The sequence below is a fragment of the Macrotis lagotis genome, chromosome 5 (assembly GCF_037893015.1).
Source record: "Macrotis lagotis isolate mMagLag1 chromosome 5, bilby.v1.9.chrom.fasta, whole genome shotgun sequence".
Lineage (NCBI taxonomy): Eukaryota > Metazoa > Chordata > Mammalia > Peramelemorphia > Peramelidae > Macrotis > Macrotis lagotis.
The window spans coordinates 69,036,160-69,063,194 of NC_133662.1; the positions used below are offsets into that span (position 1 = coordinate 69,036,160).

The following is a 27,035-nucleotide window of genomic DNA, read 5'->3' on the forward strand; positions in this document are numbered from 1 at the left end:
TTCTGCTACTGTTAAAGTAGTCCACATTCTATTTCTTTTCATTTTATAGTAAATATAGACTAGCACCCCAAAAGTGCTTTTTTCAAGAAGAGATGCCTTCAAATAAAGGAATGAAATAAACTGCCTTAAACTAAACTTAGCTTATCAAGTTATATTTCTTAGAGGCAAGAAGAAAGATGTGAAATATGGGTTTCCTCAACTGTTTCACAATATACTCTACGAATTTATCTAACTTTCTAATGATTAAAATCTTTTACTAAAAGATCTTTCAATAATGAAAATTTGTTTCATACAAAATAGTCAAAATATTATTTATGAAATGCATTTAAGAATAAAATTCTTCATAAAAACATGGCCCAACCATAGTTTTTGAATGTAACCTCATCTTCAGTGAACATTTATACTGAAAACAAAATATATCACTCACTGGATATTCAAGGAGATCCACTGGCTGGCGGAATGGTTCAGAATCTTCACATTGAAATATGAGGTTTAATAATTCTTGGCACTGATTCTTCCAGGCCTGGGTATCATAAGATTGAGCTCTATTGCGTAAACGTCTTCTGGGCTGGTGGTCCTAAAAATCATAAATTCAAATATATTCATTCAATACAATTTTATAGTTTTAAAACCTGATCAAGAATAAAAAAATAATACTTAAACAATGATAAAACATTTTCCACCTTGGGTTCTGGTCTGACTATTGGACATGTTAAATTGAATGTTCCATAAACACCTAAAACTCTATGTTATCAAAACTAGAACACAAATTAAAATTTCTTTCTTGATAACTGCGTTTCAATGTAACCAATTTACCTTATAGCCTAATGCATTTTAAAATCATATTTAGGGGCGGCTAGGTGGTGCAGTGGATAAAGCACCGGCCTTGGAGTCAGGAGTACCTGGGTTCAAATCCGGTCTCAGACACTTAATAATTACCTAGCTGTGTGGCCTTGGGCAAGCCACTTAACCCCATTTGCCTTGCAAAAACAAAAACAAAAACAAAATTTAAATATATTATTCTATGATGGGCAGCACAGACTTAACCACACTTCTAAAGCAGTCCATGATACAATAAAAGTTAAGAACTCCTACTCTACAACTAGATTTTATCTATCTGATATATCTTTAATTACCTCTCTCCTCTCCCATTTAGAAAGGCAACACTGTCAGGGCAGGAGCTGCTTTGCTTTATAATATTTTGTTGCATAGTAAATGCTCAAATAACTGATTTTACCCCTAATTTTTATAAATTATATATTATAAATCTGACCTTTTAGCAAAACTATATAATCTTTTTCAAAGATTAACTAAAGCTTGTTATAAAAAAGATTGTTTTAAATGTTCTTTATTTACATAAATATACAAATACATTACCTTCTTTGGGTAAGATTAATGGTAAAAATCAGTCAAGTAAAACAATACAAAATAAATTACCTTTCTTTTACGAGTAGAAGTTCCTGGCAAATCAGCATCTTTCTCTTCTTCCTTTGAAGCAAGAATTTATGAGTTTCATACAATATTGGCAAATAATGTTTCTTATCTTACATTATATTATACTTACATTATATTTAACTATATGCAGTTCCCACCCTCCCATCCCCTTTTACTTTGGAATGCCTAGAAAATACGAGAATATCTGAAAATTTATAAAATTTATAAAAATCTTGCTGACTGTATCAACTATAAATTTGTTACACAATTTCAACAGGACTCTCACTGTAGCAATTTTTATACCTTTCTAATTCAATTGTTATCCCACTGAAATAGAAGTTTATAATACATAATTTAGCACATAAATACATAATACAATAGCCATTCCAAACCTTTCATCCTCTCCTGTTTCCCATAGCTCTTCCTTTATTCCACCCTCTAAACTGAGGACAGATCTTATTTTAGAGCCCCCCCCCCCAAAAAACCCTGAGGTTATCCAATAAGAGTTGCTGCTTCTCCCCTACTCATTTTCATCTTATCACTACACATCTTGTCTCACCTCTGATTCACAGGAAGAGGTGGCTCCTTTTTACCAAGTAAACTACTCAACACGTACTCTCAATACTATTCATTCCCCGCTACCCACAAACATGCTCAGGTCTCTGCCATTCTTAAACCTCACTCGATCCATCCAACTTGTGGCTCAACTCTTTGGGAATGCAATCTATATACTAGGTGCTTTCTCCTCCTTGTCTCTTCACTCATTTTTTCTTTTTGATTTTTGCAAGGCAATGGGGTTAAGTGACTTGCCCAAGGTTACACAGCTAGGTAATTATTAAGCTAAGGTTAGATTTGAACTCAGACCCTCCTGATTCAGGGCCAATGCCACCAAGCTGCCTTAAACTCATTTTTAAATCTTCTGCTTAACAGGCTCATCATATAACTGAAACTGCTCTCTAAAATTACTAATGAGTTTTAAATTACCAAAATTTTTTCAATCCCTATTCCTCTTCATCTCTCTAAACCTCAAAACAACTACTCTTTACCTAGGTTTTCATAAAAATGCGCTCTCTTGGTGCAGTTTCTCTCTGACTGCTACTTTTCTCCTTTTTTGGTTTTTGTCCAGGTAATGCTCAGTAACCAGGGATATCTCCCAAGGTTTTATCCTGGGCCCTCTTATCTTTTTTCCTCCATATACTTCAGCTCCTATAGATTCAACTGTCATATCTAGGTAAATGATACCCAGCTCTATATATTATCTGCTGAGTTTGCTCTTATATCATTTAGACATCCTAAATTTCCGTATTCTATAATCATCTAAAACTCAGGAATATGTCCAAAGGAGAATTCATCCATCCTCTACTCATTTCTCCATTTCTCATTACTACTGTGGGCACCATTATCCTCTTAGTTATCTAGGTCCAGAACTTAATTTTAACTCCATTCATCCCTACATCAGCAATCTGTTTGTCAGAGCTTGCCTTTACTACGACAGTATCTCTCACATCTTCTAAGTTCATACCAATTGTTCTAGTATAATTTTTCGTGCTTGAATTCTTTTAATTGATCTGCCTGTCTCAAAAGTCTTTCTCTATTCTAATTCACCCTTATCTGCTTTTCCTAAATTGTAGGTCTGAGAATATCACCTTCCTACTCAATAAACTCCAGTGGTTCCCTATTATCTCTAGAATCAAATATAAAAAACTGATGGATTTTAAAAAGTTTTTCTTAACCTAACCCCCTCCTATATTTCCAATATTCTTACAACTGACTCTCCACCTTGCATTCTGTGGCAACCATGACCAGCTGTCATTTCTTAAATATTTCTCTTCCTGACTCTATACATTTGTAATGGCCAAACCTCAAAGCTGGAATGCTCTCCCTTCTCATACATCCATTAAGACAACTCAAATAATAACTTCAACAGGAAGCTTTTCTTGCTCCCTCCCACCTCTAGTACCTGCCCTAAGATTACTTTCCATCTATTCTGTTCATGTCTTTTATGTACCTTTCTACAGACATTTTACACTAGAATGATCACACTACTTTTGTCTTTAATATCCTCAGCTCTTAGCACATTGCCAGGTACACCTAAAAAAGATAATAAATACTTATTTGCCACTATACAACATTTCTGTTCATTAAGAAGTTTGTATTGTTTAAAGATATTAATAAATCTCTAAAATATATGGGGTCTATTTTGGCTTACTGATTAAACTCTAATGACAATAAAATCTTTACCTCTGAATCCGACAGGACTTTCTTCTTCATTGTATTGTAGAGTGGAATTATGTTATAGCAAGTCTGATCTCTATATAATGAGAAATGTTAATACAAAGGCTTGTAGTATCAAAACTTTTTTTTAACAAATAAAACATAAATTGAATCCTGAGAGCTAAAATAATTTTTTTTATTAAGATGTATTTTCTATATTATTTACATTAGCACATCAAAATTTTGGGAGGTTACAAAATCCCAAAAATTTTTGGAAAATTTTCTCACCATAGACATTAAACATATAAGCAAATATGTGCTTTACCTTAAGATTCAAGACCTTCAATTTTCAACCAGATCTATCTTTCCAAAGATTTATGTTCCCCTGAATATATTATAAGCATTGATCTGAGGCTTTGGCTCTTGTTATTCCTTTCCCCCCAAAATGTTCCCCTCCTTCAACGATACAAATCTCATCCACTGTTAGAATAACATTCCTCAATTTTCATTTCTTTAAATTCTTTAACTTTCGTAAGTAGACAAGAAACTACCTGATACCCAGAAATGTATTATTTATCCTAGCTAGCACCTTAGTAAACACCTAGTTTTCAAATTTGAGAAGACTGATGTTATTTGAGGTAAATTACCTCAACCATTCTTTATTATTCTATTTTTAAATTATCATTATGATTATTTTTTGCTCAGTAATGCTATCCCTTCCAGCAACTTAATCTATCACTCTTATTCAGATATTTTTCTTTCAAAGCCATCTCACACATGCTTAAACTTCTTTTTACTCAGCTGTCTTGTTTATACCTTGAACCGAATATGCTTGAGATAAAATTTTTCTTCTCCCTTGCCTTTGCAATTTTTCCTAGTAAACCAGATTCCAAGTCCAAGAACTCTACTTTCTACCAGATCCTCTAATATCTAGACAAAAAGTTTAGATAATTCTAGCCTTGAAATAGTTCTTTCATGGCTCTTTCTACTGTCACTGGCACTATCCAATAAAATCAGACCCAAAGGAACTGGATTAACTAATCTAATTAACTAATAACACGTACTAAAAGTACGTGTATATAAGACTTTTTATTGTACTCCCTACCTGAGGTCTTTCTTCCTGAAAATCTAGGCTATGGGGATCTGTCAATAATCATTTCTCTAAATTTCTGATTATAGCATTTCCTTGCTGAAAAATCTTCAATTGCTTTCTGTTCTCTAGCAAAATGAATTTTAACTCTATTTGGAAACTGTAACCTTCCTTTTATATTTGCATTTCACTTATCACCTATACATATCCTAAATTCCTGCAAAAACTGAACTAATAATTTCTTTGGTTTTGTCCTTGATGGTTTCTCAAATCAGAATACTCTTCCTCTCTCTTGTAATCCTCCTCCACTAAACAAGACAGCTTAAATGCTTTCCTTTCCATTGAATTTTTCTTGATATTCCAGCTAGAGGATTTTTTCCCCCATCACAGAATCCCTGAGTTCTCTTGCATGAAAATTAGCATATACTACCTTGGAGTATAAATGTTTATATACAGATACTGTTTCCAATAATTGATTCTGTGACAGCAGTATCTCAAGAACCTGTGATTCTGTCTGTATGGATTAGAGACGAAGTCCTTTGCTTAGTTTTAAAGTACTTCAAAAACTTGGCCCTAGTCTAGCTTTCCAAAAGTTTCAATGGTTATTACTCCCCCTCCTAAAATCTGTGAGGTGGACAAATTGGGCTTCTAATCTGCTTCTCAGACATGACACTATTTCCTGTCTAAGTCTTTATACTGGTCACTCCACCTCCAATGTTCCCCTTCCTTACTTCTAACTTTCTAAGAGTCTTCATTTTTCCTTTAAGATGATTCCAAGCACCACTTTCTGCATGAAATCTCTTCTGTTTCCTCTATTAGTACCGTACCATCCTCTTAACTACTTCATAATTATTTGCTTTGCATACACCAATTTTATATTTATGCTGTATACCTTTTTTTATAGGTAAAATATAAATTCCTTAACAAACAGGGATTGCTTCCTTCTTTCAGGGGCCCCCCAATCTAGCATCATGCATATAAGGAAGTACTTAATTTATATTGCATTATTTAATTTATATCTATGAAAATGACACCAGAAAAACTATGTAAAAACACTGGGGAATTAAAAAGGAAGAAGTTGTGGTCTGTGACTATAGCATTTTAGAATGTTTAATTTATACTACTCCAAAAGGCTAATTATCATCTGTTATATTAGACCCATACTTGTATTTATTAACTAAATATATACTGTAGCAGGTGTGGGGAATACAAATATTAATGTTATTGGTGATGAGATTTTATAATTAAGATTACATAATAACCATGTATTTACTCTTCTTCATACAAAGATATTGAGTTGAACCAGATGTCTTTAAGATCCTCTCCAAGTCTAAATGCATGATCAATTGTGCTCCCTATATGAGTTATATAATATTATTTATATTAGTAATGACTCTATATTATTTAGCATTATCAACTGTTGTTAAAATAATTTAAAAAATCACATTCATGAACTTACTTTATAAAATGTAGAAGAAGATCAGTGACAAATTTGGCAGATTTCACAATAGGGCTTCCAGGCTCATTAAAAGTACGTGTATTATGCTCTATATAGCGAACTTCCCACATCAGAGATGAAACCCGCCTTTGGGGGAAAGATACAAGAAATCATTTATTTTTAAAATGTACACAGAAATTAAAATCAGGTCTCATCATTTTTGCTTCTAACCTTAAAATGAAAGAAGATAAAATTATATATATATATATATATATATATATGTTTACTGTGAAATCCCAACTAAAGGACATATGCTTATGTTCTGAAAACTAAAACAAATTTTGATGGAAGATTACTTCTAATGGTTCAAATTCTATGACTGAAATATAATTCTAGAGATTTGTTCAGGAAATATTCTGTAAACAAATCCAGTCGAAGAATGAAAACTAAACCTTTACAAAGCAAACTCCCATAAAGTTTCTTCCCACCACTTTACTTCAAAAGACTTCTAGGAGTCATAATAATATGGAATACAGTCACACATCAGAAGCAAATAAAAAAAATGTGTTACTGAAGGCAAATAGATTTTAAGAAAAAAAAAAAAACAAATCCAACTATACATTTTACCATTGATCAGAGGTAAGACCAAATAAAGGTTCCTAAACCTAAACAAGTTTATATAACTTATGACAGCAAGACACACTGACAAAAGCAATGAGGTGAAGAGTTCAGGAAAAGGTTGGAAGGAAGAGAAAAAACTACTAAAAAATAAAATAAAAAAAAGTACAGGTGTCTGAGTGTCATGGAATATAGAAGAAATGAATTATAATACATCTTAATGACCTGATGGCATCACTATATTTATAGCACAACACACAAAAATAGATATTTTATTATAAAAACCTTATGCTTTTAAGAAAATGTTAAATTATAATGATATATGAGGGATGTTCATCTTTAAAAAAATTTTTTTTAATTTAAGGCAATGGGGTTTTTATGTGATTTGTGCAAGGTCACATAGTCACATTTGAACTCAGGACCTCCTGATTCCAGGGTTGGTGCTCTATCCATTGCACCATCTAGCTGCCCTGGGATGATTACCTTTCAAAATTTGATTTTAAAGTTACTTTTGGAAATCAGAATGCAGCTTCTCATAGAAACAATGTAATAAGTGGTGGATGGGTTTCCAACCTAGTAAGAAAAAATTCTATTTTACCCTTGGGGAGGGGGAGACGATTTTTTAAGGCATCTCAAATTATACCTTAGAAATGTACTTTTCACCATACACACAAAAAAATCCAAAATACTATTATTATTCTATTTAGAATTCTTATAACTTCCACATGACACTCAAAATATGAAATAATGATGGTTTTGGGAGAAGGACCAAAAAACAATGGTGGGAGTCCAGGATGACAGTAGGATATGCAATGTAAAAGAGTAAAATCTTCAGAGGCAATGGGAAAAAAAAAAGATAAGTAAGAGGCTCACAGCTGTTGGTATGTAAAGAAACATGAGCAAACAGCTCTTTGAATTTTTTTAAAAAGTAAAGAAATATGCTATGCATTTTTAACAAAATTTATTGGTTGAAATAAAAAATCTTTTTAGAACTAAGAAAAAAAGTTATTGTAAGCAGGTAAAGAAGTCTGTCAAAGCTACAAAGCCAAAGGTTAAAATTAAATAATGTGTTTTTTCTCAAATAACTTATTTTTCTGAACATATATCTTTATCTACACAGATATTCAGTTATAGAGAAATAACTAATCCAAGCAATGTTTCTTTAGAAAAAAATGTAAACTATTTAAAGTTAGAATATGGGGGGGAAAGGGGGGGATTTATGAATATTTGAAACTAAAATTAGTATGAAAGTTTTACATGATTTTCAAAAACCTTCTGAATGTTTTCAAATATTTGTAGTACCAAAGAATGACACAGAAGAATTACTTTGTCATCAGTTTTCAAGATTGCATGACTAAAAGCAACCTCATATTTTAAAAAAATGATGCTTTAAAAATTAAATAACTTTTACTTTACTTTAAATTCTCCCCGTTCCCTAAGAAAACTCTATTGTATAGAATAATTAAGTGGGTATCAAATCAGATTAGGAAATAATAAAAGTACTGTACTCAAAAATTTTCTAAATTTTTAAATTAAAAAGACCAATTAGTAATAATTCTGCCCTCCCCTCTCCCCTGCTACCTTCTCCAGTTGTAACTATGTAACTTAGTTCTAACCTGTAAAACCTGCTTTCCAGTCTTTGTTTAATTGTACTGAGATCAGTAGGATATGCCACTACAGTGCAATACATGGGATATGCTTGTAGATCCACAGGGGCCACAAATGCAGAAGCAATATCTAAATTAAAGAAGGAAAAAAAAGTTTATATATTAAAAAAAAACCACACTTTTAAACTAAGATCTTTTGCGTTTTCAAAACCATCTTAGCTCTAGTGGTATTACAAACTAATTATAAAATCACAGCTAAATTTATGTAAAGAGAAATTTTTTTTATTATTACTACATTAATATTTTGAAATTAACTCAAGTACTACATTATTTGATTTATCAAGGTTAACAATATAATGTTAAAGACTCCTCTTTCCCCCCTTTTTAGGTGGTAGTTAGTGGGAGGTAGTGTTCAGATATGTAAATTCCCCAGTGGTGGGGAATTCCTACTAATCTAGTAGTTCAACAATTCACCTGCAATTTATAGTCCCAGAGTTCTTGTGGCACTGAGATGTTAAGTAACTTGCTCATGGTGAGTCAGACAAAATGTGACTAAGGTAGAACTTGAATCCAAGTCTTCCTAATCCCAAGATCATGCCTACTAAAGCCAGCAGCTATCAGAGGATTTCTACATTACTTATGTCCATTGACATACATTACTAAAAAATTAATACATAGAGATCACTGAGCATATACCTTTAACAATTTAATTTTTTTTGCCAAAATCACTATGAAACTTTTATTAAATTATCATTACCATCCTGTATTATTTTTCTCTGTTATTCCATACTCTACAGTAAGAAAGAATCCCTGGTACAATATTAATTTTTAAAAAAGATGGGTATTATTTTAGAAGAATCTTGATGCCATTAAAAGCATTGTTACATTTTCCTCTTCTTCATTATCCACCTGCAGCATGGAAAACAATAGTCTACAAATAAATGAAGTTGCAGATCACTCATAGGGAGATGTAAAAACATGTAGTAAAGATGAATAGGTTGGAGCAATTTCCAACCAAAAATTACACTTGAGAAACTGTATAAAAGATAATATCATAAAAATGTTACAAGAGAAAAAAGGAGGTTTGAAAGGCCTATCAAGAGCAAGAGTTTAACAATGGCTTTATGTGTTTCACTGTTAATCCATATATACTTGCTATAGTACCAAAAGATAAAATCTGTAAACAATAGAGACATAACAGAAAACCACCATTTTCTTTTGGACCTATTAGATGATATGAATGAAAATAATGAATCATTTAACAATAATTTAATGAAAAAAAATTCCTAATACATGAAAGCAAAGTTGCTGTCATTTAAGGCACAAAGGTTGGAGCTTAGAAGGACCCTTCAAGATTAAAGACTAACTCCATTATTTGATATTTATTTCCAGTGGATAAGATACCCTTTTTTAAAAACCTCTGAAAAATTTCCCTAATATATCTCATCAAGGAATTCTTTCTCATAACAATGAAAAGGATTTTAAAGAATTCATATAAGAAAAAAACATAAAAAATAACATGGCAATATTTCACTCCAATAGTCTTCCTTTTCTTTAGAGGAAGAAGTATATCTCTCAGGACCAAAATGGAAGATAGCAACATTATATCTGAGTTTGGTCATATGGGGAAAGTCAAGTAGATGTTAAGTGTAAGTGGATTGCACCAGATCATCAATGAAACATTGTATAGAAGAAAGTTATGGCAAGTCTTGAGAGCAGACACAAACTAGTATAGGTTTTGGGTAGAGAAGTTATTTGGTGGCAAAACTGACTCTTTCCAGATTTACCAGCCAACTGAACCAATTCTGGTATGTCCGGATCTATCTTTTAAATCTATTTGTTTTTGGGGGGTGGCTAGGTGGCACAGTGGACAGAGCACCGGCCCTGGAGTCAGGAGTACCTGAGTTCAAATCCGGCCTCAGACACTTAATAATTACCTACCCCAATGCCTAGCAAAAACAAAACAAAAAAATCTATTTGTTTTTGCATACACCATCAAAAATCATTTTGTAGATTTTAAATACTTGTTTAGGAAAAAAGATAAGTTTGGGAAGGAGGAAAAAAATTGGAACTCAGTACTACTGATGATGTTCTTGCCAGTTTAATGCATTTAAACATTAAATTAATAAAGAAAAAGGTTATATTTCAATTTATAAAAAAAATTTGACTTCAGGAAAATTAAATCCCACCAAATTTCCTTATGTTGTCAATCCAATGCAATAAATTCATTTTTTTCTCTTTAAAAAACTGAATTATATATAAATAAGATTGCCTCAAAAAGCCTATCACAAATGACCTGGTTAAGTAGTTGTGAATAATTATACTAGGAAAAACTGGATTGGGGGAAATAAGTAACACTTGATTAATATTCTTAATCAAATGAAGTTTATACATTAAAACAAATTAGTCCTTCTCTGGATAGCTACTTTGAAAGAGACATTATAGTTGGAACCAAAGTCCCCTATGAAGATTATGTATAACTCAATTTTATTTCTGCTCAAATTTTCTCTTTGTGCATCATCTGTTTCCTCTTTTTTAAGTCTTACCTAGTGTCATGAGCTGGTTTATTCCTGTGATAATTCTTTCACATTCTTCATCCCTGGGATTAGAACCCCATTCTCCATCCAGAGGTTTATAGATCAGTGTTCTACATTCAACATCAGTTAAAGGAACACTTGTTCCTAGCTCTTCAGGAAATACAGCTGGAATTCATCAAAAAGAAAATCTGAGAAAATTCTTTAAGAAAATTAACAAAAATACATAGAAATTCCTTAAGACAACTATTTTAGTTTGAAATTCTGTGGAAAAAAATTTAAAATTTTATCAATGATAGCTTCATTTTATACTCCAAAAAATTTAAACTGAAAATAATTCTCTATTAGTTAATTGCAAGTGTGAATGTTAAGAAAAATGATACAGCATTTAGAATCACATTAGAATTTTAAAATTTATTAGTAAAATAATTGAAATCATTATTTCCCCAAGTGAATTAAATTCCTACTCAAAATGGGTATGATTGCAACTTGCTCTATGAAGGCCTTGGATAAGAATAAAGTGACCAACTATATTTCAATAGAAAACTACTAGATCTTACACAATCTGCCCTGCACCTACCTCCTAAGATTCAGCCTAGCCTTATTCCATCTGCAAAGTCTCAATGTCCTGAAAAATCCCAACCTTAATTACTGAATAATTTTTGTCTCAGACAGACTGAGATCTGGGGAAACCTTTTCTTAAAAAGGTCAGGATCTCCCACTGCTTTTTTCATTCATTCAATCATTCATGTTGTTACTGAACAAATTATTTTTCAGGTTCTATTCATTCTAAATCAGTTCATAGAAGTCCTAGGATTTTCCGAAATTCTTATTTCTTATAGAAGAATAATAAAGCACTACTATAAATATTTTTTGAAAATATACCCACTTCCCCCCCCCCCAACTCATTGAATAAGATGTCCCTCCCAGGTTGAGGTCTTCACTTCTAATTTCACCACCTGCTCCTAAATTCAAGCCTTAATTGCCAACATCTCCCTCAGCCTCCTATTCCCTTTGATTGGAGGGCAGAGCACTGAACTGCTCAATGCCTTCTTTTATAGTGAACAGAAAATGTACTCGGCTCATTTCACTTTGCACCTGCTACTCTGCCTGGTTTCAACTCCACAGGACAAGACGCCCACATTCTGAATACCTCCTTGGTTTTCTCTCCTCATCCCCACTTTTCATTCCTTCTTTTTTATGTTGGATCCTTTTAACTATAAACTTCTTATGGACAGAAGACTGTCTATTAATTCTATCCCTAGTGCTTAGGCACAGTTCCTGGAACATAGTAGAAGCTTAGTAAATACTTAATGATTGAACTGGATATTGGTCATTTTTTTTTGATCATTGAGGGATAAGCTAGATCAAGGGATATATATAGATTTATGAGACTTTTTGAACATAATTCCATATTGCTTTTCAGAATGTTTGGGTCATAACTTTACCAACAGTGCATTAATATGCCTGTTTTCTTACAGTTCCTCCAACAATTACCATTTTTTGGGGGGTCATGCTTGCCAGTCATATGAAGTTCAAAGTTTCTTTTAATTTTCATTTTTCTTATTAGTAAATTGGAGCATTTTCCAAATGGCTTAGCCCTCTCATCCTTTGAGAACTGCTCCTTCCTGCCCTGTCCTGTCCCTCTTTCCCTCCCTCCACATGGGAAATCATAAATTTGAGTGGTTGCTCTTGCCAAAGGAATATAAATTTCTTAAAAAAGATCTCTGTTAAACCACATTTGGACAAAGTCCAATGGGATCCAAATGAAGCTACTTTACTAAGCCTTAAACCCAAATCACTTTAGCTCTTATTGCTTGACCCAAGTCAAGCCTGTTTGGGTTGTGTTGGCTCAGAGTGAATGAAGAAAATGAGGCTGGTGACTTTGCACAGACCTCCCTCATTTAAATCCAATTCGTTTGCACATCATGGCATAGTCCGTTTGATGTCATGGCCTTCTTCAAGAAGGAAGAACAAACAATAAAACATAGCATAGGGGTTGCTAGGTGGCGCAGTAGATAGAGCACTGGCCCTGGAGTCAGGAGGACCTGAGTTCAAATCCAACCTCAGACACTTAATAATTACCTAGCTGTGTGGCTTTGGGCAAGCCACTTAACCCCATTTGCCTTGCAAAAACCTAAAAAACAAAAACAAAGCAAAAAAACATAGCAATTGCTTCTTTTCTGGTCACAAACACTGAGGGTTTTCCTCTCCTAGATTTTTTTTTTAAGCAGATAAAAAGAGGCCATTTTTGAACCCATGGGCTTCAAGTGATTTTAGGCCAGTATTGACATAAATTATGCAAAAGGTCCAAGTGGCTTCAGTTTAATTTCTGATTTGAAAATGACAAAAGAAAATATCTTGCACTTTTGGTAACAGAAAAAATGCTGCTCTTTTTAATGATTTATTTTTTAAAAATTACAATTAAATTATTTTTACTGAATTTAGAATGCAATATGGTTTAGTTTGTAGGATTAAAGAGTCTTTTTCTTTCCCAAACACATTTGTGAACTGGCCCAATTTGCACACAACTGAAATTCGTTTTCCTTTCTTATATTCCAATGAATTCTAAGCAAGTAAATCTAAGAATAAAACAACAACAACAAAAAACACAAAACAATAACTTAGCTGAGTGGTCTCCAGAATGCTCAAATGGAGACACAGGTGTCACTTTGTCACTTTCTCCTAACCCTTTCTCTGGTTGCACTGCCCTCACTCCAGGGCCTGTGCTCTTAGTTTTCATCCTTGACTCCACCCTCCTTATCCTAGCTACCGCTTTGCCTTGGCAAACTTAAACTGAATAATATTGAAAGACCTCAAGCCATCATATGTAGTGTTTATCTAATCTCAAAGGGATGTTACCTGGTGCTGCACAGCAAAACCTTTATTCTTCCTTGACTCTCTTATCCTACTTCCCCTTAAGTGACTGTTGCAAACTTTTTTCTTCAAGCCCTCAATACAACCCTCTGTATTGAGCTCTATCAACTTCATCCCCATATCTATCTATCTATCTATCTATCTATCTATCTATCTATCTATCTATCTATCTCTCTCTATATATAGATATAGATATCTATATCTATATATATATATATATCTCCTTCTCCATTAATGTTCTCCATCTCTGATGATGTTGTCTTTCATTCTCAAAGACAACTATGACATCAGGTGGGTGATTCTGTGACATGCAAATGAAGTGGATTTAAGTGAGGGATTGCTGTGCTAAGTCACTGAACATCACTTTCTCTTCTGGAGTCATCTAACTCTAGTGGCCAGATATGAATAAGGACAACTGGAAATGACCCTGGATGTTAGGCAATCAGGATTAAGTGACTTGCTTAAAGTTGGATCTGAACTCAGGTCCTAATTTCAGGGTTGGCACTCTAACCACTGTGCCATTTAGCTGCCCACTATATTTGTACTATATTCTCTACACTAGTCTCTAAAGAAGAGGCATTCTTCTTCTTTGCCAATGACAAGTCCTTTAATTCAGGAGCTTGTACCATCAATTTACTGAGAGAAGATTATTTACAACCAAATGGTTTGGGGAGATTCAGTGTTCCTCCTTTCTAAAATTCTCATTTCAAGACTTCTGTCTCTGAAGATTGAGCTAACCTTCTCCCTCTGTCCAGATTCCACCTAGTTGCAGGCATCCATTGGGTTCTGTTCAGGCTTAGGTGGAAGCATAAAATCTTTGAATAGACTACACAAGAGGAGGGAGGGAGAAATTAGAAGTGGATGATAGAGTTTAAGTCCAGCCTCTCACTGTTAAACAGTCAAAGGTTGATCACCATTTTTTTTTGATATTCCAAAATAACATATAAGCAAAGCAATGAAGCCACAAAATCTTTTCTTTAGTGTAAAGAGATAAATGGCCAAAAGACCACCCTTTTATTAAAATGCTGTAATTACTTAAAATTATTCAATCCCACAGAAATTATGTTTCTTGAATCTTTTCTCAAACTCTTTCCTTTCTACTTATCTTTCCCTGATCTCTATAAATATGCTCATGATTAAACCAAAGTTAAGAAAATCCCAGATGACCCTGTTATCTCCTGAAGTTATATTATTATCTTTTGTCCTTTTCACTGCCAAACTCCTAGAATAATAATCTATATTCACACTTTCTATATCCTTCTAATTTCTCAATTTTTTTTTTTTTTTTTTTAAGTTTTTGCAAGGCAATGGGGTTAAGTGGCTTGCCCAAGGCAGGATTTGAACTCAGGTACTCCTGACTCCAGGGCTGGTGCTCTATCACCTAACTGCCCCTCTAATCTCTCAATTTGAATTTTCCTCATAGTCCAAGTTCTTCTAATTCTATCATCTTCCCTGTTAATTATTTCCTATTTAATCTAATTATACTTTTTTAAACAGTCATTTGCATACCTTTTTATCCATTAGATTAAGATTTCCTACCCCTTCCACCCTATCCCCCCATAGCCAAATCTTGTATTTACCTCTACAATTTTTTTTCACTTTTCCTTTTTTCCTAGAGATAGCCATTACTCCATTTTAAGCTGTTATCATCTCTTGCCTGAGATACTGTATCTCCTTATTGGTATCTTTATTTCCATCCTCTTTTTTCCCTAATCCAATTTCATCAAAGACAAACAGATACTCTAAAAATGAAGCTTTGCCCAGTCACTTAGCTGCTCAAAAACTTTTACAAATTCCCCATCACTTCTAGAATAAAACATAATTTTTCTTAGCTAAGCATGTAGACCATCTCTAACTTCGTTTCCTTTTATCTTTCCTTTATTTCAAATGACTCTTTCAGGAGTTTTACATTCCATCCACACTGGATTATTAGCCAATTCATTATATAAACTTGATGCTTTGCATCCATTGCATAGGCTTTTGTCCATGATCTTGAATGTAAAATTTCATCATCAGAATCAATCAATCAATCACTCAGTAAGCATCTATGTAGGTCATCTGTACCTGGGGGAATGACATTTCTTCACCAGGCATTCCCTATACTTTCATAAATCTTGGAAAAAAGAAAACCTCTCATTTATATAGTGCTTAAAGTTTCCCCAGGTATTATGCATATACACTGTCTTATGTAATGCTTAGAACAATCCTGTGTAAAATAAGGCAATATTATTATTCCCATTTAAGAGCGCAGTGGATAGAGCACTGGCCCTGGAGTCAGGAGGACCTCAGTTCAAATCCGGCCCCAGACATTTAATAATTACCTAGCTGTGTGACTTTGGGCAAGTCACTTAACCCCACTGCCTTGGGGGGAAAAAACAAACAAACAGCTCTCATTCCATAATGATGACTATTTGTTTCTAATATTAAGTTAATTCACAGTTATATAGTGTATAATCTACAAATACACATACCATTATTAGGAATAAGTTCCATATCCCAAGGACTCATCTTTTCTGTGTCTCCATTATCCCAGCTTGAATAAAGAAAATATTGCATTAGAATTCCAAATAAAATAATTATTGAATGAATAAAAAATGTAATTTACCAAAATAAGGTAAAAGGAAAATTTTGAAGGAATTAGGTGAAAGAAAAAACACAAAAAACTAGCATAAAGATATTTACCAGACATTGTAACACTGAAATAAACTGTCAGGATATTCAGGCTGAAGAGGTTCTTGGCTTTCAATAGTTCCAAACCACCAAGCATCATCTATAACTGACCTGAAACGATCGCCTGGATAAGAAGCAAAGAGAAATTGTATTACTAAGAAATGTCATGTTACAATTCATTTTTAGTAAATACATTTTATAGGTTTAAATTATTAGTTGTTCAACTGTCTGCTGGAAAAATCAAATTAGATGCTCCTATAGTCTCAACATATGTCTAAAACATAATTCATCATCATTCTTTCCCAAACTCATCATTTTCCTAAATGCTATTTCTGTCAAAGGTGCAATTCTTCTAGTTTCCCCAGTTTGCAATTTTGGCATTGGGGCAACTAAATAGCATAGTGGATACAACACCTCAAACAACTCACTAGCTATGGGACCCTGGGCAAATCACTTGTTTGCTTCAGTTTCCTCATCTCAATTAAAAATGCGGTGGAGAAAAATGGCACACTACTCCAGTATCTTTGCCAAGAAAAACTCAAATGGGGTCACAAAGAATAAGAAAAATGGGCAAAACTTTGGCATTAGCCCCTACTCTTCATACACCCTTATCTCACCTATCTAATGACATGCCAAATCTTATTGTTCCTATCTCCATTTGTTGCATTATGATCCCGTCTTTCCACTTGTACAGCTTATAGTCTTGGTTCAGGCCTTCAACACCTTCACCTAAATTATTGTAATCAATCACTTCTCCCTCAAGCCTTTCTTCATTCCAGTCCATTATATACACTGCTGCCAAAGTAATTTTCATTAAACATAGAACTGATCATGCCTCCCCCAGTCAATTTCTTCTGACTCCCTCTTGCCTCTAGGATAAAACAAAAACTCCTCTAAACTGTTTTTTAAAGCCAATCAGTGTTTTTGAGCTCAATGGACATTATTATTCCATCACCTCACATGCTACTGTATCTATGTAATGCCTGAAATATACCTTGCCCCTTTCTATCTTTTTAGGCTACATCACTTCCTCCATCTTCCTTCCTAAATACTGTATGATTTACCAAATGAGTCTACTTTGGGTTCACTGCATACAAAATTCCCTCACTTGCTATCATGGTTGTCCCCCAAGACCAAAATGTCATTCCTCATAACTTTATTTTTTGGGCATCTTTAATTCCCTTCAAAGAGGACTCCTGATTTCTTTCTCCCACTGAAGTCACTTTGCATTTATTTTGTCTATGTTTACTGTTATCTATATACATTGTATACCCCAGTAAAATGCAATCTTCTTGAGGTCAGGTATATCCTACTTTGTCTTTAAAGTCTCAATGCCTAGCATAAAATGTTTGTTAGCTGACCATATATATCTGTTATTTTTTTTATCTAGGTAAAAATTTCCAAGTTACTAAAATGATCTGTAAAAAAAGCAGTCATTAGACCATTCACAATTCTGTTTTATGTCCTTTTCTAAAGATGATTTGTAGTCACTTAAGTAGGGTTACACAAGACAATCCACTGGGATTGGGTGAAAACAATTAAAACTCTTAAATCAAGAATATGTCAAAAAATGGGTTGACATTTTTGTCAGCAATACTAGAATTGAATCAGATCTTCCAAAACTTTGAAATAATTAGAAAAATCACTTGAAATATGGTTTTACAGATTATTTACTGTAGTGATGAACCTTAAGTGTATGTTGTAATTTGAGAAATCATGATCAACAAGATATCTAAAAATTAAATTGCTGTTGCAAAAGCAAACATGCAAAGATGAAAAATGACTAAATGAATTTCTTTTTTTTTTTTTTTTAGGTTTTTTGCAAGGCAATGGGGTTAAGTGGCTTGCCCAAGACCACACAGCTAGGTAATTATTAAGTGTCTGAGACCGGATTTGAACCCAGGTACTCCTGACTCCAGGGCTGGTGCTTTATCCACTGTGCCACCTAGCCGCCCAACTAAATGAATTTCAACAAAAACCTCTGCATAACTGATGAGAGAAACTGAAATTTGTATATAAAAATTAAACCCAGGCAATGATTATTTCTTCAATTAATTATTTCTATGCATTTTTCAAGTATCAAAATAAATTTACTTACAAAATAGACCTTCAAATCATGCTATGAAAAAGTAGTAAGCCAAGATTTTTTTGAGGGGGGAAAAAGGAAGCATATTCATTCTGTTCTTACTAAAAAGTATTGCAAATAATATTTTCTTATAGACTCAAATGTAGAAATTTTATTCTGACTAAATTTCAGTTCCTAAATTTGGTTTCATTCTGACCTGCTTTTAGAACAGCTAAGTGGCACAATGGCTAGAGCACTGGCTTTGGGGTCAGGAGGACAGGACTTTGAATCCAGTCTTAGACACTCGCCACTTACTAGCTGTGTCACCCTGGGCAAGTCACTTAACCCTGACTGCCTTGCATCCAGGGCCATCTCCATTCCTGCTGATTCATATCTGGCCACTGGATACAGATGGCTATGGAGAAGAAAATGAGACTGGTGACTTGGAAACTCATCCTTCAAATCTCAATTCATGTGCTTGTCATGGCATCACCTCCCTGATGCTTCTTTGGTAATTAAGTACAAACATTATTATTATTATTAAAAACTTTTAGCTCATGATACTACCCTATTGTTAGGTTTATTATTGTTATAGTTTTACAGTTTCGACCACGAATATAAGAATAATAACTATTATCAACAAAAGAACCAAGAGTAAAGACAAATCTTTAGGTCAATACATGGACATTGCCAAGTACACTGGGAAAGAATTTTCAGTTCTGTACCTTGAAATAATCTTCACCAAAACATTTATAAAATGATGGTACTAAATTAGATAACCTTAGACCATGATTCAGATGTAGTCTTATTGCTGTAATATTCCCCTCTTGGGGTTATGGCAGAACTCTCCCATTGTTAAGTTCTTTCCAGAACCTTGATTTTTTTTTTTTAGGTTTTTGCAAGGCAAACGGGGTTAAGTGGCTTGCCCAAGGCCACACAGCTAGGTAATTATTAAGTGTCTGAGGCCAGATTTGAACCCAGGTACTCCTGACTCCAGGGCCGGTGCTTTATCCACTATGCCACCTAGCCGCCCCCAGAACCTTGAATTTGAGGAAGAGTAATAGACCAGTCATCTCTCTGGCTCTACTTGTGACTCTCCAAACTTTGCCACCCTCTAATCCCTTTATATGTGTTGTCCTGTCCCATTACAATGGAAGCTCTTTGAGGACAGGGACTGCTTTTTCTTTTGTTTGTATAGCTCAGCACAATGCCTAGGAAAAAAATAACAACTTAAACACTTGCTGACTACTGATAAGCTCCTTTCCAGCTCTTAAGATTCAGTTATGAGTGGAACTGTATAACTCCTCCCTGGTATGAGAAAATAATCAATAGCATGCAAAATACTTATTGACTGTATGCTGGATCCTTAATGGAAGGAAGTGCTATTTCTCTTTGGTAAATCAATGCTTCAATTTTACACCAATCACTTCAAAATATACCATGTCTGACAATGAAGAGATCTATGTAAAAAAATTTAGCTAATTAAAAAAAAAAGCAATAAAGATAGCAACATTATGCACCTCTAGTATTTCTACTCATCTATCCTGTGCCCTTTGAGGTTATTTAGTGGATATAAAATACTTTCTGTTTTTGCAAATTATGCACCTACCTATATTCCATCGCCTATATTTTGCATCATCAAATTGTTGCCGTAAGACTAGAAAATCTATAACATCTGGCATATCATGATACCTAATTTGAAAAATAAAAACAAAAAATAAGTAAATTAATTAAAGACAATAATTTGAATATAGTTCTTAAAGTTTTGAAAACTTTTGCCTCTCTAAATGTCCCTTACTTCATTGTAAAGGCTCCTCCAGTCAGTTTACCAGTATCAGGATCTAGAAAAGCAAGTTTAAGGCAGCATAGTGTAGGCAAACCCACTTCATATTTTATGCCAACTATTTTCATTAATTCTTGCTCCTAAAGGGGAGAAAAACAAACAAGAAAAACATGCTTTTAACTTAATGTTTTGATTTAAAGTTTAATATTTTCTAAGCTAGTATTTTTTAAAAAACCAGTGAAATGAGGATATTGTGAGTTTCTTGAATTACTTTCTTTTTGGTATGGATTTGTAATTTCATTAGTATAGGGAAATTCTGGCAAGGAAATTACCTCCACCAAATCAGATCAACAAATACCTTGGTTCTTATGGTTACTACAGAGTTCTTGAGGGCACTTAGAGGTTAAGAGATTTGGTAGGGTCACAAATTCTACTCTTTGTGGGAAGAGGGTCTTTACCCAGACTTCAACTTCAATGTTCAATCCAATATGCTATGCTGACTTTCAAAATGTGTTTTTCTAGAAAAATTTATTTCATATAAAAGTTTAAGTTTTAGCTATAAAATGAATTAAATTTTTTTCATCTAAAATGAATCTTAACACATTTTGTATTAATCATAAATTATACTGGTCAATAAATAAGACCATTATTTTTACTAGTAAAGTCTAATGATCTCTCAAAAGGAAAAAAATCAATTTTTAAAGTTTCAAGACAAAAAATAGTGCTAATTATTCTCAAAGACAAAATCATTTTTGCTCCATAAATTATTTCTTCTAATAAGCCTGAATCAAAACTTTTTAAAAGAATAATTAAGTAAGAATAAATAAATAAAAGAAACATTACAATACCCGCAATTCCATTTTATGCCATGGCTGTTTTTTTGGATTTATGCTATATATTTTATTTTTTCGGGCCATTTCAACATATGCTTCATGTCCTTGTCGGAAATAGTAAACCTAAGGAAAAGAATAACAAAATAAATCATTTATAGCTGCAAAATTTGTAGATCATTAAACTAAAACAATGAACTACTCCATGAGTGCACTGTTAAATTTCATTTTCTTATACAGTCACTATTTAATTATAGCCACAGTAGTCTATCAGTTTAAAGGTTTAGCATGCAATAATTATGTGCTAGACAGTATACTAAGTGTGGGGGACACAAAGCAAGACCTTAGGGGAAGGGAGAGCAATTAACTAGATACAGATAAGATAAATACTGAGTACAGGTAAAGTAAACTTCAGGAATACATTTGTAGCTGAGAAGACAATAGAAGGGATAGGAGATAAATTTTATAGGAAAGGAAGAAAACTAAGAGGCCTCAGGAGGGAAAAGGGAAATTATTCCAGGAATGAAAGATATCCAATGAAAAAGCATAGAACAGAATGTCTTGCTACAAGAACAGCAAATTAGGCCAGTGTAACTGAATCATAGTTTGTAGAGGAAAGGTAGGAGAAGCAAGGCTAGGAAGAGCTTTATATGACAAAGAGAACTTTATATTTGATCCTCGAAATAATAAGGAGACAGTGGAGTTTACTGAGGGTAGTGGAAGAGATTGATAAGATCAGACTTATGTTTTAGGAAAATTATTTTGGCAATATGAATAAAGAATGTATTGGAATAGCGAGAACTTTGAGGCAGGGAGATCAATTATTAGAAGGTTGCTGAAATTGTCTAGGCAAGAATTGGTTTGTCCTTCATTCTCAAAGAAGACCATGATATCGGGGAAGTGATACCATGACAAGCACATGAATTGGATATGAGTGAGGGGGTCCTGTGCTAAGTCACTAGCTTCACTTTCTCCTCCAGAGTCATTTGGGTGCAGTGGTCAGAAATGAATTAGGACAATGATTAAGTGACTTGCCCAAGGTTACACAGCTAGTAAGTGTCTAGAGTCTGGATTGAAACTCCTGTCCTATTGACTTCAAGACCAGTGCTCTATCCACTACCCCATCCATCTGCCCCAAGAAGTGATAAGGACATGAACTAGGTGGGAGCTACCATGAGAATAGAGAGAAAGGGAACATTTTGAATAAGAAAAGGGTATTGGAGATAGTACAAGATTTGGCATCTGAATGATTATATGGGTAAAGGAAAGGAATGCAGTATGATGCTGAGATTGAGAAAGTGTGATAATTGAAGGATGGTGATGACTTTAACAGTAAAAAGGGAAATTTGAATGAAGGGAAGATTTTGGGGAAAAGAATATAATGAGACTTGCAATCTTTCAAAACACATCCTTGCCTGATTATCCAGTCAGTTGGTCAAAAAGTATTTATGAAATAATTACTATGTGTCAGGAACTCTGCAACCTGCTCCTTCTGTCCTACCCAATAAAAATGGTAGAGAGGGAACTCTTATTTGATGTCAAAGCACAAAGCCTACCCTCTGAAAGGAGAGTGACAAGACCACAGAGGATGGAGGACTAGGGTTGGTGTGGTATGCAAAAGATGACTAAACAGGGGGAGAATTTCCTTACTGGTATCTGTATTGTTACTATTGCTACTATCTGGATATTGGTTAGGTTGTTATTGTCTGGCTCAGGAAAGGTTGGGGTTGGGATACATAAGAAGAGTTGAGAATTCAAGATAGGCATAATTATATTGTAGAAAAGAATGAAATGAATTCTTTTCTCATTCTTCACTGACTACACACACATCTTGGGGTTAACTTACAACCCCAACTTTGAAGAATAATAGCCTAGGAAAACTGAGAGATAAGTGACTTGTCCATTTCACATAATCAAATATTAAAGTTAGGCCTAGAACCCCAAATTTCCTGACCATAAAATTTGCCCTATATTCACATTATCTCTCTGATCAGTTATTATTAATTACATATATATAACAAATATATAAACATAATACATACACTTATGAATTTTCAAAAATTCTGATAGAAATATTTTTAGTTGGTGTAATTGCAAATTAGATATCTAAATAGGAAACAGTATCTCAATATATTGTCTCTCATACTATACAGATCCCTTAAGAATTAAAGTAGTTAATTACACAAAATTCCCAATATATCCTAAAAAATCTACAAGTTAAATATGAAACATCTGTCAAATTTATAAAAACAAAACCATTGTATTCTGAAACTCATACATGAAAAATGAAAGGTAGTTATGATTTAATTCCTAGGGTCACTATGATTCTAAGTAGGAGAACAGAATGTCTGACCTGTATTAGAGAAAGTTCTATACTAGCAGTCCCTTATACAATAATGAAACCACAAAACTGGACAATATAGATTAAAAAAAAAACAAACTTGTTTTATCCTGAACTCTCTTCTGTTTTATTTTCTCTATTTTATTCGGTTTTCATCAGTTCCCACAGATTCAATGAAAATCTTCATGTTCTCTAACTGAATGTCACATAGTATCATAAACTCTACACCAAAACTGAACTCTTCTTTCTTCTCAAACCCTCCCCTCTTTTTAACTTTCCTATTACTATCAAAGTTACTACCCAGTGATGTTATCTTCAACTCTTCACTCTCTTTTCATAACCAACAGCTGTCAAGATTAGTGTTATTTCTACCTTTGGAATATCTCCCAAATAAGCCCCTCTCTCCATTCTGACACTGCTGCGACCCTATATCCTCATTACCTCAAGCCTAAACGGGTACACTAACACTGCCTTGATCTTCTTTCCTCTAGTCTCCCTCTATCCCAGTCCATACTTCACTCAGTTGTCAAATTAAGCTACCAAAAGATATCATTCCCTTATCCCTACTCAGTAACTCCTTATCAGTTCCAGGATCATACATAAAATTTTTTGGCTTTTAAAGCATATCATAACTTGGCCACTTCGTATTTTTCCAGATTTCCTACATCTCACTGACTACCCTACAATCTTGAGGGACAGTGACACTAGCCTCCTTGAAGTTCTTTTGAGAAACTTCATCTCCCTAAGTGTCATTTTTGGAAAATGCCCTTTTCAGTCTTCTTTAATCTTAGTTCTTTCCAATTGAGATTATCTCCAATATATCTGATGTCTATCTTATTTATTTGTATACAGTTGTTTGTATTGTTGTCTTTCCATTAGACTGTGAACTTCTTGAAAGCAAGGACTCTTTATGTTATCTCAGTGTTTGATACTGTGCCTGACACATGGAAGATACTTAAGAAATGCTTGTAGACTTAATGATAGATTTTTACTAAGTAAAAAGGATAAAGTAATTTTAAACTGCCTGAATTTTTACAGTATTACTCAATAAGAATTCAAATCAAATCAGTATATTTCTTAAACCCAGAGGATTACAAGAGACAAATGTGCCTTTAATTTTAAGATCATGAAATAAATTCTTCATTGTTAAAGACTGAGACTTATGATATTCTTACTATCTGAAAGATTCAATATGAATAACAATTAAAAACTTATCTTTTCTAAGTATCAGCAATTAATATTATTTCAAGATATACATTGAATTTAAAAATGATATCATTTTGGAGGAAAATATTATGGCAAAAGTTTCAATCCCATCTACCCTTCTACCCTTTGGTCTAAAAAAGGAAGTAATACTATTAAGTAATACTAAAATATAAATTGTCTTTTTTTTTTCAGAGAATCATCCAATTGGATAGGTTGGATTTAAATTTTAAAATTCTACCAAAAGTTTCTCACTTCTCATACAAAATTTCCTGTTTCTAAACAAAGAAAATCAACAAACTTGTATTATAATATAGATGTGTAAAAAAAGACTAAAAATAAAGGTCAATCCTTAAATTGAAAGCTACCTCATCTCCCATTTGTGGTACAAATGGACATCTTCGAGGAACAGTATCCGTAATCCATACTGAAGGCAACCATTCTTCTAATGTCAAACCATTTTCAGTCAATTCTCCAACAGCCAATCTCTAGAAAAAGTCAGCAATATTTGAAAGTGAATATGATCACCATAAATAGGTACTTATACATAAAACAGTGAAACTTCATGAAAATAGAAATATCAACTCTTCAATATAAAATGCCTATCCTTCACTATAAAAAATACTCTGTAACAGGGATACTGAAAATAAACTTTTTACCTTTAAGAACACATTCCTTTAAACTGCACAATTATTTACAAACCAGTTTCCTTTACTTAAGTGATGAAGAAAACAGTTCAAAACCAGGGTTTGCTCTAAATCTATGGTGTAGTGATAAGAAAACATTCTCCCTAGAGAAATACTGAAGGTTTTAAATGGCATTAAAATACTGCAAATCTTTTTTTTTAAAGAAGGGTTATGGGATGAATCAGTTTTTTTGATTAAACAAGCATTTACTAAAACACCTACAGTACTCAAAACTCTAATTTACCTTTAGGAAAATTTTATATTTTTAAAGAAAAATATAGCATTTTAACAATGTTGGGATTACATGGAAAAATGAAATTTCTGTATCTTTTAATCACTCCTCTGAATCTACCTTATTTGGTAGACCAGAAATGCACAGAATATTGTACACGCATCCTGAGGAATACAGAGAATAAAGAGACTACTACTTCTTTGATCTCAATACAATACTTCTATTAATATAATGCTAACAATATTATTGACAGGCATGTCTGTTCTCTCTTTCCTTGGATAATAGTTATTTGATGATGATGATGATGTAGCTACAGAAGACAAAATAGAGCATTTCGATCTTTCAATAGCTACTTTATCCTAACTAAACTTATGTTTAAAAAAATTAAACTTGTCAATTATTGCCAAGTCAATTATTTTCCCTCTTCTACCTGTCAGGAAAAAAAAATTGAAATGCCAATTAACCTAACTCAATAACATAAAACTTGTTATATTTTATACTCTCTCCTGTCTAGATTTTTGGTACATCATTATCTTCTACTTACCTAAGTGACCACTTCTTTGTCTCCTTTGATTCTCATTCAAATACAAGCTTTGTCTCTCAAGGTTGTTTTTCTATCCCACCTTCACTAAATGGAATCATCAATTTTCTTGGATTTAAATACCATCTCTATGCTGATGATTCTCAAATACCTGTCCTAAACTCTCCCATTTCACATCTTCAACTGCCTTTTAGACATCTGGAACTTAAGTTTAATATCCAAAACAGAACTCATCTTTTCCTCTAAGTCCTCCCCCTCAGACTCCCAACCTAAGTCATCCTCAACTCCTCACCATCTCTCATCCCACTATATCCAATCCAATGCCAAAGTCTGTCCACTTCACTTCTTGAACATCTCTTAAATATATGTATTTCTACTCTGCCACTGCCATCACTTTAGCCTAGGGTCAGGGTTGTCCAGCATGTGTTCTGCAGGGGCTGCTGCCTGTGGGTTTACTAAATACTTTAGTGAACAAAGCTGAGTTACTGCACAGGAAATCAAAATATGTCTATTGTTTCAATAAAAACTTTAAAAATAAGATTTGCACAGCCCTGGTGTAGGTCCTCATCACCTCATATCCTGAATACCACAATAGCTGGCAGGAGAGGAGACCTGCCTCAAGTCTCTCCCCATTCCAATCTAACCCTCCTTTCAGTTACCAAAGTGATTTTGCTAAAGAGCAGGTCACTCTACCACCCCTTGAAAAATGCCAGAGACTTTATTACCTCCAAGATCAAGTACTAAATGCTTTGCTTGGAATTCATAATCCAATCACCTCTTTAGTTTCCAGTCTTCTTATACCTTTAACTCTTAACATATATACTCTTTGATCCAGAATTATCTGACTCTGTTATACAAACACTCCAATTCTC

The 27,035-nt window shown here is 33.5% G+C and overlaps 1 protein-coding gene across 5 annotated transcripts in view; it reads right to left on the reverse strand.

Annotated features, from left to right (window-relative positions):
- The window catches only part of PHIP (PHIP subunit of CUL4-Ring ligase complex), a 192,520-nt gene that overhangs the window by 19,669 nt on the left and 145,816 nt on the right, over positions 1-27,035 (reverse strand). For all 5 annotated transcript variants that reach the window (XM_074237360.1, XM_074237361.1, XM_074237359.1 and 2 more), the window contains 12 exons: positions 25,073-25,192; positions 21,179-21,286; positions 20,346-20,470; positions 20,157-20,239; positions 16,495-16,606; positions 16,284-16,345; positions 10,948-11,103; positions 8,411-8,531; positions 6,198-6,323; positions 3,676-3,745; positions 1,438-1,488; positions 428-577 (listed from right to left, as the gene is read on the reverse strand). In XM_074237360.1, coding sequence (XP_074093461.1) covers positions 428-577; positions 1,438-1,488; positions 3,676-3,745; positions 6,198-6,323; positions 8,411-8,531; positions 10,948-11,103; positions 16,284-16,345; positions 16,495-16,606; positions 20,157-20,239; positions 20,346-20,470; positions 21,179-21,286; positions 25,073-25,192 — 1,284 coding nt within the window. The remainder of the gene's footprint in view (positions 1-427; positions 578-1,437; positions 1,489-3,675; positions 3,746-6,197; positions 6,324-8,410; positions 8,532-10,947; positions 11,104-16,283; positions 16,346-16,494; positions 16,607-20,156; positions 20,240-20,345; positions 20,471-21,178; positions 21,287-25,072; positions 25,193-27,035) is intronic.